The sequence below is a fragment of the Eptatretus burgeri genome, chromosome 13 (genome assembly GCF_056783735.1).
Source record: "Eptatretus burgeri isolate ZD-2024b chromosome 13, Ebu_testis_v1, whole genome shotgun sequence".
Taxonomy (NCBI): Eukaryota; Metazoa; Chordata; class Myxini; order Myxiniformes; family Myxinidae; genus Eptatretus; species Eptatretus burgeri.
The window spans coordinates 30,323,726-30,343,575 of NC_140973.1; the positions used below are offsets into that span (position 1 = coordinate 30,323,726).

General features: G+C 43.9%; 1 protein-coding gene across 4 annotated transcripts in view; it reads right to left on the reverse strand.

Moving 5' to 3' along the window:
• RAD51 (RAD51 recombinase) overlaps window positions 1-6,259 on the reverse strand; it is a 78,830-nt gene extending 72,571 nt beyond the window's left edge. Inside the window, exons 1-2 of one of the 4 annotated variants that reach the window (XM_085851889.1) lie at window positions 5,747-6,259; window positions 298-5,335 (exon numbers count right to left, since the gene is read on the reverse strand). In XM_085851889.1, coding sequence (XP_085708015.1) covers window positions 298-299 — 2 coding nt within the window. In that variant the 5' untranslated portion in view covers window positions 300-5,335; window positions 5,747-6,259. Of the gene's footprint in view, window positions 1-297 lie in introns of all 4 variants that reach the window. The other 3 variants (XM_085851886.1, XM_085851890.1, XM_085851888.1) reach the window with 3 other exon arrangements.
• Window positions 6,260-19,850: the final 13,591 nt, after the last annotated feature.

The following is a 19,850-nucleotide window of genomic DNA, read 5'->3' on the forward strand; positions in this document are numbered from 1 at the left end:
TTTATTTTATTGTTACTAAAAGGAGGACATCAATATTACACAAGAGCATAAAGAGGATGTAACATACAAACTGATCACAGAGGAGTTATTTCTGTGAGTGTCCCAGTGAAGCTGAAAGCATCTGATATGAACACAAAATGTGAAACTTAATCTGGAGAAGCGAAAACTTGAACATTATAGGAATGAATTTCAAAAGAAATTGGGAGGGAAATTTGAACCACTTCTGAATATAGAATGGGAAGCTTTGTATATGGTCAGGAGCTCAGATGTGCCAAGGAAGGACATAAAACGACTCACATGCAGCCTGGTGTTGGTTCAGTGGTTAGCGTGGCGGCTTGGGATCCTCGGGTCCTGAGTTCAAGCCTCGTCAGCTGCTGAATTAATACACCAGGGGGTTGACTCAGCCTGTCATCCTTCCAAAGTCGGCGAAATGAGTACCAGTTCCAGTGTGTGTACTGGTGGAGGGGCACTGCATTCGCGACACGGTCACGCTTCAAGAAATGATAGCTACCCCGGCAGCTAAGCTGCCATACGACCACCACCACCAAACGACTCACATTCTCCTCTTGGAAGGCAAATCCGACCAAAGGCAACCTCAGATCATTCCACAAAACCTGCAACAAGTGTATATATACCCAAACAGTTGGGGGGGAAAAAACAATCAAGAAAGGTACAAATGAAACATTACACGTGTTGAGGTATAGAAAAAGACATAACAAACCATGGATAAAGGGAAAGGTCTCTCATGCTAAGTGAGAAACAAAATACTGGTTTACTTTAAAACATTCACGGTTTCGCTATTCGCGGGCTCTGCAAATTCTCGGGTCACAAAGTGTGACATACATTCGTGTATTCACATTTTTTATTTTTATATGCACTTCAGGACTGGTCTCCGATATCTACTGCCGCTGATATTCTTCCACAGAAACCTGCTCTCTCTTATGTGTAGATTCATCCCATCTCGCCTTCGATTATCTTACCCATCCTCCCGGTCTTGGTACTCTGAATCCTGTGAAGAGGCAGTTGCTTTGAACAACTTGCATTCTCCTCCTGGAAGGCAATTCCGACTGAAGGCAACCTCAGATCATTCCACAAAGCCTACAACAAGTGTGTGTAATACCCACAGAAGAGCCAGAAAACAACATCTGTCCAATCTCAAAAATGAACTTTCAAACTTGTCTCCCTCCTCTAAAAGCTGGTGGTGCCTTGTCAAGTCGATCTCTGGTGTATGCTCCCCTTACATCCCTTCCCTCACTTCAAATGGCCCCACAGCCGGACTGCTCATGAAAAGGCCAAATGCCTCAACTCTGTGTTTGCTTCAAAATCCGTGAAGGAGGTGGGCTTTGGGTGGATTAGCGGGGGTAGGAAAGATCATGGTTTTGGATGGGGGAAGATAAGAGGTGGTGGTGAACAGCTGTGTTGAAGACCTAAAAAGGAAGAGTGGGATTGAAGAGAGTGTGGGAGTTTGTTCCAAAGGCAGACAAAAAAGAGGAAAGAAAGGGTGAAGGTGAGCAGTGATTCTTGATTTTGGTAGCTTTACAAGAATGGGGTTGCTGGCAGACCTTGAGTGCCCTGCAGAAATATGGGGGGGGGGGGGAGTGGGACATATCTCAAACAGAGCAGGGGGGCCAGGCTGGAGAGGTGACTGTAGAAGACAGAAAGGCCATCGACCTGCCTGCGGTGAGAGTGAGACCCAAAGACTCAGCCTCATCGCAGGAGTAACCAATGATCCTAATTGCCTTGGTTTCCACAGCGTGAATCCTAGAAAAGTGAGAGGTGGGAGCACCATCCCAGAGGGGAGAAGAGTACTCCATCAGGCTGTGGACGAAAGCTGTATATGGTCAGGAGCTCAGGTGTGCCAAGGAAGGACTTTGCATGACAGAGGATGCCCAGTTGGTGACTGGCTTTGGAGGCCAGCTCGCAGTATCTCTGGCATGCGACCAATCAGTGCCAGAACTGGTCGGAATCAGTTATGTCAGCATAATATCCGACCATGACGACCAGCAGTACATCCAATTTTGTTGCCATATCTTCAACGTACACACCTAGCTTGGTGTAGACAACATCTGATCTGAGGTTTAGGAGAGAATATTGAGGTGTTATTCTCTTTACAGATGTCAAGGTTCCATATTGACAGTAGTGATGGTCGTTGGTGTGTTTATCAATGAGAAGGGGAACATTATGCTGACGCAGGCTGTGTTGTGCAATGTTTGTCGTTTGGTGGTGGAAGCGCGATAGTATAGGGAGGCATCACCGCACATCACAGAACCCAGCTGAAGGTCATTAATGGCAATTTTACAGGTATTCGGTACTGTGATGAAGTTCTCCATCCTTACTTCCTCCCGTCTCTGAAGGTTCATGGACGTCACATCACACTTCAGCAGCATAACGTGTGCCCTCATGTCACATGAGTGGTCACTGACCATCACACAACAGACCATTCCTATACTTCCCTGGCCAGCTGTTTTGCCTGATCCTTCTCCCATATAATAATAAATATCCTCGCACACATATAACTTTTTTTGTTTAAAGTGGAACAACCATTGCGCCATCTTCAAAACCAGCCAGTGACATTGGTTCAACTGCGGTAGGCCTTGGTACAGATCTGGAATGACATCTCTCAAGCTTTCTTCAACCATCTCGTGTCCTCAATGACTCACCGTTGTCAAAAGTGTGTCAATGGAAATTGTGGTCACAGTGGATACTGAGCTGTTAATTGCCTTTTAACCGCACCCCTCTTCGAGCTTCTGCAGATACATCTTGCACACGGGTGTGTGAACATTATCAAGTCAGGTAAGATATGGGAGCATGTGCTGGAGCAGCGCGTCGCTGCGTCTACTTTTCGTCGCTACTTCAGGGGCATCCGTCTGGCCATCCCCCAGGCAGATGCCTGGCCCATCCCCATCTCCTTGAGATGCCGATCAACCTGCTGCAACCACGAGGCACGTCGTCGGTCCATTGGCCTCCTCCACCCACGAGGCTCCCTCGCTGAGAGAATCTGGTGAGCAGGATCAGCATCAGGAAAATAAGCCACATGTCCATACAGCTGCAGCTAACACTCATGGACTATGCAGGTAACAAATCTCATTTGAGTCTTTCTCAACAAACGTTCGTTCGACACAAAGTCCAACCAGCGATAGCTAAGTTATCTTCAAAGAGACCTGGTATCTCCGATCTCCTCCCTTGATATGCACCGCAGCTTGATATCTCAGATATCCTCCCGAGAATCCAGTCCATACAAGCGCTAAAAAGTGTGGGGGCCAGTCCACATCCCCTGACAAACTCAAATAACAACTGGAAATAAGTCAGAGATGGTATCACCACATCTCACAGCACTCTCAGTGCCAGAGTATAGTTCAGACACCAGATTGATCAGTTTTGGTGGCACCCACGAAGACAAATAATTAATCCTCCAGAGAGCATCCAGATTCACTGAATCAAACACTTTGCAGAGATCAACATAAGCTGCAAGCAGCCCCTGCCGAAACTCACGTTTACATTCAGTGAGGACCTGAAGACCAAGGATATGGTCAATCATCAACCTCTTTGGTGTAAAGTCTAACTGCTCTGCACGCTGGTGCTGAAGCAGATGGTGGCAAACCCTATCAAGGATTATCTGAGCAAAGACCTTGCCTGGCACTGAGAGCAGCGTCACCCCTCGGTAGTTGTTGCAGTCCTGGCAATCACCCTTCCCTTTCCAGAGAGGGACAACAAAGCCCGTCTTGCAGTCAGTTGGGATGATGCCTGTGTTCCAGGCAGAGCACAGAACTGCATGCAACGACATTAGTACAGCATTTCCACCAGCCTTGAGAAGTTCAGCATGGATGCCACAGATCCCAGGAGCTTGACCCCATTTCAACCGGTTCACCACAGCCTGTGTTTCCACAAACGAAGGTGGACCACAGTTGATTGGAAGGTCAGCAGTCGGGTTTGTAACACCCCTGACATCCAATTTGACAGCTGGTGGATCAGCCTGGTACACCCTCTCAAAGTAACCGGCCCAGCTTGCCTTCACTTCAGACTCTTCTGTCAAGAGCCCACCACCCTCCGCTCGAACTGCAGTGCACCGAGGGATGGGTTGGAGGAACATATGCGCGAATTCCCCTGTAAGCAGGATGAGAATCACTTGACCATAGGTGATGCTCTACCCCCTCAGATTCCTCACACACATACAGTTTTACACCTCACCTCCCTGAACAGCTAAGCTCTGCCATTGAGCCTGGCCCTGTGACTCTGGTCAATGGTATTCAGTGTACTTTGAGAGACAAAATTATTCTTCGCCCTATGGTGAGTTCCAAGGCAACATTAAATGTGGTGGTCTAGAAAGCACTGCACAACTCTTCAGGATTCCCCAAAGCACCCAGACCCCCAAAATCCCCCCAACCTGTTTGCAAATTCCTCAGCTACCCTCTCATCCTTGAGCTTGCCAACATCCAGCCTAGGCTGGGATGGTACCATTCTCCTGGATTTAAGCTGCAACTTAAGAGTTGCTACAACAAGCCGGTGGGCAGTATTGAGGAACTGAGCACTCCAGTAGACCCTGCAGTTCTGGATGATCCTCCAGTGACCATCAATGAGGACATGTTCAATCTGCTTTGCCACACCACCAGCGTTGGAATACCAAGTCCAACGATGAGATTTTGGGCGCTGAAACCATGAACCGGCCACCCTAAGTCCATGACATCTTGCAAAGTCAAGGAACTTAGTGCTATTCTGGTTCATAGTTCCAGACCCATGGGGACCAACACACGTCTCATAACCATCCCTATCAGTTCCAGTCGATGCATTGAAATTCCTTCAGACGAGAAGAGTATCTCGCCTCCGGCACTGATCAACCACAGACTTGTAGTCATTAAATTTGTGAACTAAATAATAAATATCTCAAGTTATTTTTAATCATGTACTCATTGATATATTTAAGTCTTCCTGGATCTTATGCAACATTTCCACATTGCCACAAAGATTTAATTAAAATGACAAATCAATATCAACAGAAGGCAGATGTATGTCTTACACAAAGCAAAGACAACAGGAAACATAGTTAATCACATTTACAATGGAATCCTCTCAACTGCAGCATTTTACTAACGTTCAAATAATATTTTATGAACGAGGAACAATGTCTTTTTTTCATTCACACATTATCTAGCAACACCAATTACAAATGCTTAAAGAGGAAATCTTTGACAGTACCTTTCGTCGTTTTAAGATATTAATAGATGTTTATTGTTATTTGTGTCTTTGAGATTACATCCCTGCTTTGAGGTTCCAGAAGAGATCATCATAGCAAAGTCGTTTATTGCAGATGTGAAGAAAGTGTCAACTAGTCACCGAACTTCCTGCGGGAAAACACGTCATGGTCCCATGAATCAGTTCAACCAAAAATGTATCATAATACCTGCACCGGAATGTTCTGCAGGAAAGTTATTAGCAAATCAAAACAGATTACAATGAAACTTGATGCATCAAGAAAAGCACGGTGGTTTGGTTTTTGTGATATTTTACCAAGTTCATCGAGCACAAGGTTCCTGCTGTAAAGTAAACATCAGGTTATACAAATAGCACATTCGAATCAAAGTAATTTCTCAACTATGTACTCGAAATTTACATTACACCAGAACTTCATTTCGGGATTTACATGAAAACATTTATTTTAAACTATGCTTATCATCCTTTCATTAAGCTTGGTGTTGGCTTAATGGTTAAGGTGGCTGCCTTAAGATCCTAGGGTGTTGGGTTCGAGCACCTGTCGTGCCATTACATAACACCAGGTGGGTTGACTCAGTCTGTCATCCTTCTGAGGTCGGCAAAATGAATACCAGCTTACTGGAAACATGAGGCACTGCATCAGCGGCACAGCCGTGCCCCCAGCAATGATGCAACCAGCAGCCACAGACTCTGGATACAAAAAAAAAATCCTTTCATTGCAATGAGAATGTGAACAAAAGATGAGTATCAAGAGATCAATTGCATATTGGAAGATTTATCATTTCAACAGCAACAAGCACAGATAAATTGTTATTATTAATATAATTAATGTGGAGATCATTTCATCTGGTGATGGTAGGATAGCCAAGAGGTAGCACAGTCCCCTCTGAGCTATGTAGCCTGGGTTTGAATCCTGACACAGCTACAAACTGTCATACTGGTGTTTTTCAAGCAGGGCAAGGCATTGATGTGTGTGTGTGTCAGTGTGTGTGTGTCAGTGTGTGTGTGTCAGTGTGTGTGTGTGTCAGTGTGTGTCAGTGTGTGTGTGTGTGTGTGTGTGTCAGTGTGTGTGTCAGTGTGTGTGTGTGTGTGTGTGTCAGTGTGTGTGTGTGTGTGTGTGTCAGTGTGTGTGTGTGTCAGTGTGTGTGTGTGTGTGTCAGTGTGTGTGTGTGTGTCACTGTGTGGGTGTGTGTGTGTCAGTGTGTGTCAGTGTGTGTGTGTGTGTGTGTCAGTGTGTGTGTGTCAGTGTGTGTGTCAGTGTGTGTGTGTGTCAGTGTGTGTGTGTGTGTGTGTGTGTGTCAGTGTGTGTGTGTGTCAGTGTGTGTGTGTGTCAGTGTGTGTGTGTGTGTGTGTGTCAGTGTGTGTGTGTGTGTGTGTCAGTGTGTGTGTGTGTGTGTGTGTGTGTGTCAGTGTGTGTGTGTCAGTGTGTGTGTGTGTGTGTGTGTGTGTGTGTGTGTGTGTGTGTGTGTGTGTGTGTGTGTGTGTGTGTGCGCCATCTCTAAGGATGGATATTAAGCTGAAATACCCATCTCTGCTAGTATAGCACTCGTCGCTGGCGGATGTCAAAGATCCCAAGGTATGTCATGAGACAATAGGGGAGATATCGTTTGCACCTTGAGCAATTTCCAAACTCCTGTGCAGTTAGTGAAAGACTTGGGCCTTCCCGCCGACCTGACAAGCCGTGCATACAATTTATTGTTCATGATAATTAAGCAGGCAGTTTGAATCCCTTGTACTTATCATATGAAAAATGTTCTTTGATCGTCTTCGCTGTGCAGGATGGACGTGGCACTGTTTTCTTCTCTCAGGATTCTATTGGTGAATCAAATGAACTGCCGGTGTTGCAACAGAGCGATATATCCTGCAAAGACATTTGAACAGTTTTCGAGTTTGTAATGATGCATTGTATGGAATGTTTAAGTGATTTACACTGTTTTATTAAGTGATGTACATGCAGCACTTACATATTATCCTGATAGCACATCTGACTTGATAGTTTCCAAACATGTTCCAAAGAATACAAATTGTGAAATACCATGTGTGAATAAGTTTTCATTGATGTACCGAACTTGTAGCACCTTGTACCGACATCCATCAATAAGATTTCAATCCACATTCATGTATCTGCTGGGATTTGCTTACAATCCTTTTTATACGCACGATAGTTGTTCACAACACCGAGGGATACGAGAAGTTCGACTGTGGTCCAGGGCGATGAGCCATGCAGTTAATGTGGACTCCATGGTCACCATTATATTGCTGCATCTCAATTATTACCGTTTCCTTCTAGTTACAACAGTCGCATTCTGCAGGTGCATTCACACCTGAAGTACAAGACATTGATCATCTTGTCAAATTCAAATGAGGGCATATTGTAGGGATGGAATTGCACAGTGGGGTGGGACACAAAAGTCTGAATCCGAAAGAGCATGAGTGGGCAACTACTTGTTTTTAACCGCTCACGTGCATTCATATCGTCACCGCAGTTATGATGCAGCAATGAGCAGAATCCCAATTATGATTGAGTGACTGTTTTGACACCTAAAGGGTTTACTCTGCTTCAGCACATGACCCAAAATGAGTTTCTAATCAGCTCTATAAACAGCTGCATGCGGAGGTTAGATCTATCAGGGCTTGAGATTCAGAAAGCTTGCGGGCCACAAACGAAACGCCACCTGAGGTTGATTCTGCTCTTTCTTGTATAGTTCAAAATTGGTATGGTACAATTTACTTAATTTTGTTGAACTAATAGTTAATTTTGTTGGCTGCCTGTGCCTTATCTATATAAAATATATCTAATATATAAAACTCTTTCTAACTACTGACTCACTCATATACATGTTTAGTACTTTCTAGGTTGGTTAGAAAGCTGAAATTTTGCAGACAGATGTAACCCGAAGCCAACATCTCAAGAAAAAAAAAATCACAAAACTGTCCCCAAATGTCCGTAAAGGAAAAATAATAATAAAGAAAAGTCTGCCCGCTCTTGGAACTTCGCTCTTGCTCACGGAGTGTCACGTGATCGGAGACAATGGAACATTACGTTATTTTTCACAGGCACAATAGGTCATTGGTGTTTCTCGGTTTTATGGCGGTATGATTCGAGAAGCGTCTGTGGTTTTTGTCATTTAGAGATGATATATGCTGGTAAGAAGTCATAAATATTTATTGTTTACAGATGGTGTTCAGTGGTAAGTGTTACAGTGTAAGTGTTTCAGTGCATATTTTAAGTATTGCATGTTTACAAATACAGTTGGACCTCTGTATCAGGCAGGCACCCTGGTTATAACAGACATTCAGAAAATGTTTTTGTCAATGCATATTTCCCTCCATCTTACGATCCATGTTGCTGGAAAATCCGGATATAGAGAATGATCACTTTGTCCCGGCAAGTTGAATGTAGACACAAGGCCATGTGTTCGAAAGTCATCAATGTTCACATGAGATTGTTTCTTTTGATGCTTGGATAATTAATTTTGGCAATCATTTTATTATTCCCTGCGTTTTTGAATCGCCCAGGTGGTAAAATACACCACCCAGTGAAACTGCCGAGGATAAGGGGCAGAGACACTCTGCTGGGTGTGGCTTGCTTTGACTTGTGCCCTCTTGGAAGAGTCAGGGAAAGAGTCTCAGAGAGACAGAATTTCGGTTTTTGGAAATGTAACTTATGTTTCACAGTAGCATTTTGTTGGTGCAGTAAGGCATGCTTTCTTCATCATATATCTATAATTCCAGCAATGTGTGTGTGTGTGTGTGTGTGTGTGTGTGTGTGTGTGTGTGTGTGTGTGTGTGTGTGTGTGTGTGTGTGTGTGTGTGTGTGTGTGTGTGTCTGTGACCGCTGTTTCTCGACAACCACTGGTCCGATCCAATTGAAACTTGCCAGGTATATTGCTGGGGACCTGAGGATGTGCCTTTTCAAGGTTTGATATTAATCGGGCAAGTGCTTCCCAAGTTATGGCCATTTATTTACAAACCAATGACATGACACGTTGCTGCGTAGACGTGGCTGCGTAGGCCGGTGCGCGGCTGGCCGACGATGATGTCACGGGCCGTGCCGGTTACATGGTAGCGAATGTCATGGCAAGCAAAGACAGGGAGGTAAACTTGATTTTAATTTGGATTTTAATTAACTCTGTGTGTGGACGTGTGGTTATCGCGAGAATGTGAGAGCGAAGGAATGGCCTGAGTGGTTGTCGTTTCTGGCTCGCGGTTTGAAAGTTTTTTTTTGTTTGTTTGTTTTTGCGCACGTACGGCCACACACGTACAGGCACGCACGTACGAGCATGTGAGAACGAAGGAACGGCCTGTGTGGTTGTTGTTTCTGGCACGCGGTTTGAAAGTTTTTTACTTACGAAATCTTTAGATTTCGTAAGTATATTGATGACTTCCGTTTCTGTTTGTTTGTTTGTTTGTTTGTGTGTTTGTGTGTTTGTTTGTTTGTTTGTTTGTAGGCACGATAACTCGAGAACGGAAGAAGCTACCAATGTGAAATTACACCACGTGATTCAGGAGGGTGATGGCTCGTGCTGATTAGATTTTGGTCAAAATCGGTCAAAGGTCAAGGTCACAGTGAGGTCAAACATCCAAAAAATGATAACTCGAGAACAGAAGAAGCTTCCAATGTCAAATTACACCACGTGATTCAGGAGGGTGGTGGCTAGTGCTGATTAGATTTTGGTCAAAATCGGTCAAAGGTCAAGGTCACAGTGAGGTCAAACATCCAAAAAATGATAACTCGAGAACGGAAGAAGCTACCAATGTCAAATTACACCATGTGATTCAGGAGGGTGATGGCTCGTGCTGATTAGATTTTGGTCAAAATCGGTCAAAGGTCAAGGTCACAATGAGGTCAAACATCAAAAAAATGATAACTCGAGAACGGAAGAAGCTACCAATGTCAAATTACACCACGTGATTCAGGAGGGTGGTGGCTAGTGCTGATTAGATTTTGGTCAAAATCGGTCAAAGGTCAAGGTCACAGTGAGGTCAAACATCCAAAACATTCGATTTTTGATGGTTTGGTACAGAATCATCGTAGAAACTTCTGGTTTGCGTCGCTACCTTCTCTAGAGACAGCTTTTATTAGACAAGGTCAGAGGTCAAGTTGACGATTTCGTAAGTACCAGTCTATGACTGCTTGTTTTGTTTGTTTGGTTGCACGTACGGGCACGCACCTACGGGCATGCACTTGTCGATTAAAAGCATGCAAAATGACTGTTATACCGTACTGTGTTTACCGCCGGGTCAGGAATTAAACCCAAATGAGACATAGAATCACGATCTCTCTTGCATCTATGATGTAAATCATTATTAATCTAAGTACAATCAATGTAACAAAAAGGAAAAGATGCGAACTTTAAAATTAATGGCTAGTATTAGGTGTCCACAACCATCCCTGACTATGTTGTGGAACATTGGTGAAGGCCCTCATTTTTTCACCTTTATTTGCTATTAAATTCGTTTTCTTCACAACTACTTGAGCGATTGACACAAAACTTTCAACGTCTGAGCGCCTACGCATGGAGAATTTTTTTTTAAACAAAATTACATGATGCTTGGATGGAAAATATAGTCAGCATTCCAAAAAAAAAATCCGTTTTCTGTAGGCATGTGTTGGAGGATGTTTCACACATCAGGAATAAATGGCCTCGACCTCGCTTCGCTCAGCCTCGGATGAAAAGCTCAAATTAGCTCTGTTGTTAATGACGTGCAACATGGGAGCTGATACAAGAATATGAAAATTACTAATTGTTTTCCATTTCAGTTTATAAGTGTTATTGTTGCAGTGCATAAAAAAAAAAATATATATATATATATATATATATATATATATATATATATATATATATATATATATATATATATATATATATATAATGCATATGTAGGCTAACAGCTCTTTCACGTTTGTCTTCAACTTAGAACCATAAACTCTACCTCTTAGAATCGCCGAGCAATTAAAATGTAAACAATAGTTTTACTGTCATGGCCAAAAATATTGGCACCCTTGCACTTTTTTCTGTATTTCTTTGTATTTCGTTTTCTTTTCTATTTCTTCGTATGTATTTCTTTGGTTTGCAGTGGAACAAAACAAAAAAGCTGAAAAAAGCGATTAAACCTTAGCTTATTCCACAAAGAAATCCTAAAATTGCCCGGACAATGTTATTGGCATCTTTTGGAAGTTCTTAGAAATAATTTGATTTCAAGCAGGTGATTCTCCTTTACTTTGGTATTGAACTTACCTGTGGTGAATTGCAGGTGCCTGCAATATAAAAATCACTCATTCAACCAGTTTGAATGGAGAAAAGGAGTCATTCTGCTTTTTGTGTCACTGTGTGTACCGCAATGGGCATGGAGAAAAGAAATAAATAAAACCAGAGAATTGTCTGAGGAGGTCAGACACAAGATTGGCACCAAGCATGAAACAATCTCAAGGTAACTTGTCCATCTCCAGAGACCTTGATGTTCTTGTGTCCACCGTACACAATGTTATCAGGAAGTTTAAGGCCCATGACACTGTAGCCAACCTCCCTGGACGTGGCCGCAAGAGAAAACTTGATCAAAGATTGCAGCGAAGGATTGTTCGAATGGTGGAGAAAGCACCTTGATGCCAAACAAACTGCCAAACAGATTCAAGCTGGCCTTCAGACACAAGGTATGACAGTTTCAACTCGCACCATCCGTCGCCAACTCAATGAAAAGGGGGATCTGAGGTAGGAGACCCAGGAGGACTCCATGAGAGAGACGTAAGAAAGGCCAACTGGAGTTTGCCAAAACACACCTGAACAAGCCAAAAGCGTTATGGAGAATGTCCTGTGGACAGATGAGACCAATTTAGAGATTTTTGGTCAAGCACATCATCTCTATGTTTACAGAAAACAAAATGAAGCCTTCAAAGAAAAGAACACCTTCCCTACAGTCAAACATGGAGGAGGTTCAGTGATGTTTTGGGGTTGCGGTGCTACCTCTGGCACTCGGTGCCTTGAATGTGTGCATGGCATCATTAAATCAGGAAATTACCACGACATTTTGGAGCTCAATGTTGAACCCAGTGTCAGAAAGCTGGGTCTCCGTCGAAGGTCATGGGTCTTGCAGCAGGACAATGACCCCAAACACACTTCAAAAAGCACCCAGGAATGGTTCAAGACAAAACGCTGGACTGTTCTGAAGTGGCTAGCAATGGGTCCAGATCTAAACCCATTGAACACCTTGTGGGGAGATCTGTAAACAGAGGTTGGGAGAAGGCACCCTTCAAATATGGGAGAACTGGAGCAGTTTCCACAAGAAGAGTGTTTTGCCAAACTACCAGTAGAGAAGGGGAGGAAGCTCATTCATGACTGTAGGAAGTGCTTGGCTGGAGTTATTTTGTCCAAAGGCTGTGATACCAAATATTAAGTCGAGGGTGTCAATAATTTTGTCAATGCCATTTATTTTTATTTTCTGATTTAAAAGTATATATTAAGTTCTGAATCAAAAACAAAGGTCCTATAATATTAACAATGAAATATAGAATTGTGGAGACCAAATACTTTTGTCAATTTCAACTTATTTTTCGAGAAAATTGTGAGTTATTTGAAAAAAGTGCACAAGGGTGCCAATAGTTTTGGCCATGATTGTATGTAATAACTTGAAGTCAGATTAAATGAAAGAGAAAGCAGCCAGGCCTAATCAGTACCACACAAGGTATCGCCAAACTGAACACAGTTCGGGGAATGTGGTGAGCAAAACAGATGCCAAGTCTTGAATACATTTGGTTAGGTTGGCTAGGGTTAGGCAAGTTCAAGTAAGGCCCAAGAGTAGAAATCTTTTAACTACCACTGCACAAAAATCCCAAGAGCAAATGGCCATGTGGGTAAAGTTAAAGCAAGTACTATATCAAGCCCTGAGACAAATTGTTGAGTAATAGTGAGCGTAATAGTCCCAGGTTCCGTGCGAGCAAGCCATGCCCCAGAGGAGTAAACAGGGGTTCGGTGTGATGGCAGTCAGAGTTGAGAGATCAGAAGGAATGCATGAGGTCGGTGTGAGGAGGGCAGTTGTAGTCATGGTAGGAACATGGTTAGAACGCAGGATCTCGCTTTGCTCTCCTCTCGGCACGACAAAATAACTTTCCTTCGACGCATGAAGAAGACGGCACGATTCTCATATTCGTGCTGAGGTGATTTTGGCTACTGTGGTGAAGCGAGACGCTGGTCATCAACTCTTGGCTGGTCATGAGACGGACCCTGAGCCTCGTGTGATTCAGCGAAGGGGATGGCACCATCCTGAAAAGAGCGTATCAGCAGGCACGATAGACGAAGAAGCTGCACGATGGTCGGTGAGCCTTGGGGGTTCAATACCGCTCACAAATTGCCTGACGAACGTCCCTGCTGCGAGAGAGCGGCTCAGCATCATTTTGTGCATGTCTACATGTGCAAATTGAAGCGCCTCGATTCCACGTTCCATAAAGACCATCTCTGGACCAAGCTAAGTGCCAGAATAAAGGAAGGATTTTCTGTCATTTCGTTCCCCCTTGTCTGTATTTAAGTTTGTGTGTAGAGGCGTCTCGATTTCGACTTTAGGATTAGTTTACGTCACGTTATTTTATTCTGATTATTGCCCTTAGTAAATATGTCTATTTTCATTAAATCCGATTATTTTAAGTAGCTGTATCTGTGTATTTGTCATGGGGTTCGAGTATAAACCTCCCCGTGCATCCATTTCTGTGCCCCTGTCACACCGCCATTGTGCCCCACCCTTCCCGCACACGTGATAATCTCCGAGGATCAACGTGTCCGCCTCCTAATGAGGAAAAAACCGCTCGACCATCCGGGTTGGCGGTGTTGACCGCCCGTCACCACAAATTTGGTCAGGGGGATTAACCTGGACTGCCAGCGCCATGACAATAAAAACCTGATTCACAATAGGAGACGAAGAAATTGTATGCTTGGTCCGCTAACAATAGGTTACCCTGCCTGAAAGCCTTGGTAAGCTAATAAAACGAGTTCCCCGACAAGAACCTTCAATGAAGGATGAGGTCATTTGGCCCATTAAAGCCTCCGCTAATATTGCCAACCTTAGGTTTTGTCCATGCTCTATCCCTTTTAAATGCTGGAAGCAGCAAGCACCATTTTTAAAGTCTTGGGTATAACTCGGCTGGGGTTTGAACAGCCGACCTCCCAGACTCAGAGCGGACGCTCTAACCAGTACATGACCAAACTCAAAGAAAGAGAAACAACTTTGTAATATTGAAGCTTATTGGGTAAAGGTCAGGTCATTGATGGGAGCATACACCAGAGCAGCGCGTCGTTGCGTCCACTTTCCGTCGGTACTTGAGGAGCCTCCGGATGGCCATCCCTCATGCAGATGCCTGGCCCATCCCCATCTCCTTGAGATGTTGATCAATCTGCTGCAACCATGAGGCACGTGGTCAGCCCATTGGCCTCCTCCACTCACGAGACTCCCTCGCTGAGAGATTCTGGTGAGCAGCATCACCGCAAGGAAAATGAGCCACATGTCCATACAGCCACAGCTGACGCTCACAGACTATGCAGGTAACAAATCTCATGAGTCTCTCTCAGCAACCGCTTGTTGGACACAACGTCCGACCAGCGATAGCCAAGGATTCTCCGAAGAAACCTGGTACTCAAGGAATTAAGTCTCCGTCTCAGACCTCTGGCCAGAGTCCATGTCTCACATCCGTAGAGCAAGACTGGAAGCACCAAAGACCTGAAGACTCGGACTTTCGTCCTGCTAAACAGGTACCGACAGCGCCACATCCAATGATCCAGTAAATCCATGACTCTCCAGGCCTGACCCCGACGTCTATTGACCTCTGACTCACAGCCAGCAGAGACAAGAATATCACTGCCAAGTTAAGTGAATCTTTCCGTGACCTCAACATCCTCGCCACAAACAGGTACACAGAAGATAGCAGCATTCAAGATATCATTGAAAGCCTGGATCTTACTTTTGACCCAGGAAACCCGTAATCCCAGCGGCTCCGAATCCTCATTCAGCACCTCGAGGGCCCCCAAAAGGATATCTAGAGTCTCCGCAAAGATGGCTGCATCATGATCTGCATCAAACGATGCACTGCAGCTTGATCTCTCCGACATCCTCCCCAGAATCCAGTCCCTACAAGTGCTGAAAAGTGTGGGCTGCCCTGAGCTACCCTGCGAAGTGCAGCAGCACAGGAGAAACTCCCACAGAGTGGGTTTACAGTTTTCTTCGCATTTGTGGGTTTTGCGGAATGAAGTGTTTTATGGTGGCCGGAGTGCAAATCCTGCCATCATCCTCCGAAAAAAGAAGTAATCCAACTGCAGGAGGACGTCTGCAGACACAGTTGGGCACTAGATACGGATGGCCGTTGGCTCACAAGAAGCTCCTTAGCCCTTTGAGAAACTACCCCAAACTGTTTCCAGACATATTCTCAAAATCTTTAAGAGCAGACAAGAAGAAGAAAAAAAAACTTAAATACATTCTTTATTTTAATCGTGTGCAACGCAGATGCACTGTGTCATTCTCTGGCCCCAAAGTCAGCAACACAGCACACATGCCATGAGTGGCATGCAAGATGATTTTGAGTGGCACCTGTAATTAAAGTCGAATTAACGGCGAACAAACTAAGTTTGGAAAAAACCCGATTAAAAACTATAGTCCGGATGTCAAACACCATTTTTCAAGATGACCTTGCATTATATTAGGGTCCACACAATGTTTTTCTGCATTTTTGTGATCACCAGACCAACTGAATGAATATTCTGATTGATGCCACTCTGGCACCCTTGAGCATTTTTGTAGAAACCCATTAATATGCAAATTAGCGGTGGCCATTGTCAAAATTACTATTTTTCTTAATATCTCCAAAAGTAAGCATCCAAATAGCTTGGTTGAGGTGTCCACATCCATGTTTTTGGGGTCACTGGTCATGATAAACCCACTTAAAATTTAATAACACTTAAATTTAGCTCATTAATATGCAAATTAGCAGTCGCCATTATCAAAATAACAATTTTTCTTCATATCTCCAGAAGTAAGCATCCCAACAGCCTGGTTGAGGTGTCCAAACCCATGTTTTTAGGCTCACTGGTCATGATAAACCCACTTACAATTTGATAACATTGAAATTTAGCTCATTAATATGCAAATTAGCAGTCGCCATTATTGAAAATGTAGATAAATAGACATAGAGATAGAAAAAAAAAACACCAGTCTTTGTGAATATAGATCACTTTATTATTCATACAGATTCAAAAATTCGACAGTATGCAATGAAAGCAGCTAACAACATGAACAAAAGAAGACATTCCTGTGTAAATCAAATGTTCATATATATATATATATATATATATATATATATATATATATATATATATATATATATATATATATATATATATATATATATATATATATATATATATATATATATTTATATATATATATATATATATATATATATATATATATATATTTATATATATAGATATATAACAGGTTTGTAAATCTTATGAAGGCAACTTCAGTGCTTGGTGTCTCATTCAGTGTCAGAGTCATCATCAAGGGCAAATGCAGCAGCTGTCTTGGTGCGCTCATTCCTGCAGCCAGTATCTCCATGGCACTTACAGAAAACTGTGCATGGTAACTTAGCTGCTGTGCAGCGGCATTGAGCTGTGTAGCATTGCTTGTCGGAGGAACATCCACATCGTATTAGCTCCAAGATCTCTGGTGGTGCAACAGCGACGTTGGACGGCAGCATAATTGGAAGTCATGATCTTGATGCCTCATCACGTTTCCATCCGTACTGAGTGGGATCCAGAGGTGGTGGCTGCAGCTCAGCAGCTGACTTCCATATTGCTATCTGGATATGAGCGCGTCGCACATTTTGTTCAAAGGACTCTGTAGTTGGTGGCAGAGCCTTTAGGTCTGGTGCTTTGATGGCATTTGGTTTCGCCATCTTCATAGACCACACCTCTTTGCGAACATCAGACATGTTGCTTCTCTCCTTGCTACCATAGCAAACAGCCATAAACACAGTGGCTTCGGCGATGACATCGTCAATAGATGCATCCACATTCCCAACTTTTTGAAGTGAATGGCCTGCTGCGAGTGTCTTCTTGCCAGTCAGTTTACCTCTACCATACATCTGGGCAACGTGGCCGGAGTGCAAAAATTATGTAAGCAAAAAATGACAGGTGTCGCAACCTGTCAGTGCGTGTAAGGCTAGTAGGTCTTGCACCATCCCGGAATGCTTTCTGGCAGTGGCCCCAATGTCGATCAACGATCGGCCAGGACATGTTGCTTCCATTGTTACGCAGCATTGAAGATGAAGTTCTGCGAAGTGATACACAAGCAAGATGAACACATCAGTATCATCACAGATGACTGTGATGCATTTTGCACCATCTTCGGCAACTTTAGCGACTTGCTGAATTATGATGACATCTGCCTCATGTGTCATCTTCAAATCAGTGCGACACCTTTGGGCTCCGTGGTGTATTTCCACTGGGGTCGACTCCTGTCCCGTAATGACGAGCCTGTGTTGGCTCTGCTTTCTCTGTTGACTAACGTCAATCAAATTCTGGCAAATCAGTTCTATCAGCTGAACTTTGTTCTCAGTTACTGACAGAACCACCAGCTGTGCAGGCAGTGGAGTCTGGCTGTTCAACCTGTGGCGCCTGCTAGCTTGCTGCCTAGCTCTTGCTAATCTTGTTCCACTCTTGATGCTGAAATCATGATATCTGTCAAATGCCAGATATACATCTGATTTGTCCACCTTTGCCATTATGTAGCTCGTGAAGTTGTCAACAAAGTCTTGCACAATTCTCCTGCTATGCCAATGAATAACCCAGAGGATTGCACAACCATCGAAGATGGTGACTTCAGGTTGTGGACCCAGTCTTGTTGAGATTTCCATTTGGAGATTCTTCTTCAATATCGACTTTGTCTTTGCTATTCTCATCTCCCCCTTTTCATCGAACATTGATGTTGGCACAGGTGCAAGCTCGTACTCTAAGACGCCACATAGTTTGATGTTTCGACTTTGTTGGAGTTCCATGACCCTGGAGTAGATGAGATTTAGATCACAAACCTCAGTAGATCCCACACTCATGACTTTCCATGTCACTACCATAGTTATGACTTGTTTAGATAAGGGAGCGTTGAATCCTGCTGGCGCGTTGGCGCGTTCACCTTCTCCGGTCCAATTCTGCCAGTTGCAATATTGACAACTCTGTCTGCTTGTTCGTTTGGGTCAAGTGGGTCGATAAAGGACTGGAGTTTTCTCCTTATCTTATCTCGGTCCTCTGAATCAGATCGAATGCGTGATGGCTTCTCTTCCTTGTGAATGGTCACCTCTGTGACTATGTGCCCCTCAGACATATCTGTGAGATCGTGGACTATCTGACTAAACGTGTGCATACTATAAGCCCACTTCTTCAGTGTAGAAGGCTTCAGTGTAATGCCAACGATTCCATGTATGCCATGACCGTAGCGCATGAACGTGGACTCGATGTACATATCCGACTATATGCCGTTCCATCGGCCCTTCTTGTGCCGCATCACGTGATCTCCTTTTAAGAACATTTCCAGAATGTCTCTATAAAGTCTTTCCATCGATCGAAGGTAGTAGAGCCCATATCTAGCATAGTTGTGATGTCCAGCCACGAAGAAGTTGGGGAGCATCTCCTTCATAGCCCAAAGATGCAATGGCCAGTCTCCTTCACGCTCAGCACGAACAAACGCCATCATGATGAATACAGGTTTCACAACGTTCTGTACCCATAGTTGTGTGGTCAAGCTCTTTGTTGCTTTGGTTTCAAGAGTGTCCATTAAGTCTTCATGACTTTCTGCCTGAGCCACGCTGGAATGAAGGACCTCCTCAGTCACCAATCGCAGGACCCTGAAGTGTTGGGGAAACTTTTTTCCAGCAAGCATATGGGCAACACCTCCAAAGGCAGATTTCATCACGTCTTCCAGCCCACTTTCAGCCATCAAGTTCCCCACACAACCGATGAAACTCATAAGGGTGTGCATGCCGCCCAGCCTTGGTATGAACTGGGTAAATCGCTCAGGATAAATCCATTTAACATTAACGGCCACTCGATACAGCTGTTGGTCGTTTGTAAAGATGGTTACGGTTTGTCCACACTCTGCGGTCAAGCGTTTTCCCTCCTCCATTGCTGTAAACATCGTGTCCAGATCAGCTGGATCCATATCTACGAGTGGTGTATAAATGACCCTCATTACAGGTTGGATGGATCGTCCTTGCTCTCTGCAGAGCTTCGTATTAAAGCCACCAAACTCTGGTGTGTTCTGATCAGAAGGGATTTGCTTCAGAAAAGAGAAATCCATATCTTGAACTCCCCGAAGTTGTGTAACTTGATGAGCCAATACGCGGAGAGGTAACACCACACGTGTGGCTTCTTCAACTGGCATCACTGGTTTCTCAGGTCTCTTGTACCTTTGAACCGAAATGTCTTCTGTCACAGGTGTCTTCATTTCATCACCGGTCAATCGTCTGATGATGGTTTCATCTTCTCATGTGGAAGATATCTCCTGATCTTTCATGGTAAGTAGTACTGCAAGAGAATGTGTTGAAATGAGTCCATTCTGGGATGAGATATTTGTGTCGAAGTTGTCAGCAACAACCAGAACGAGGCCAC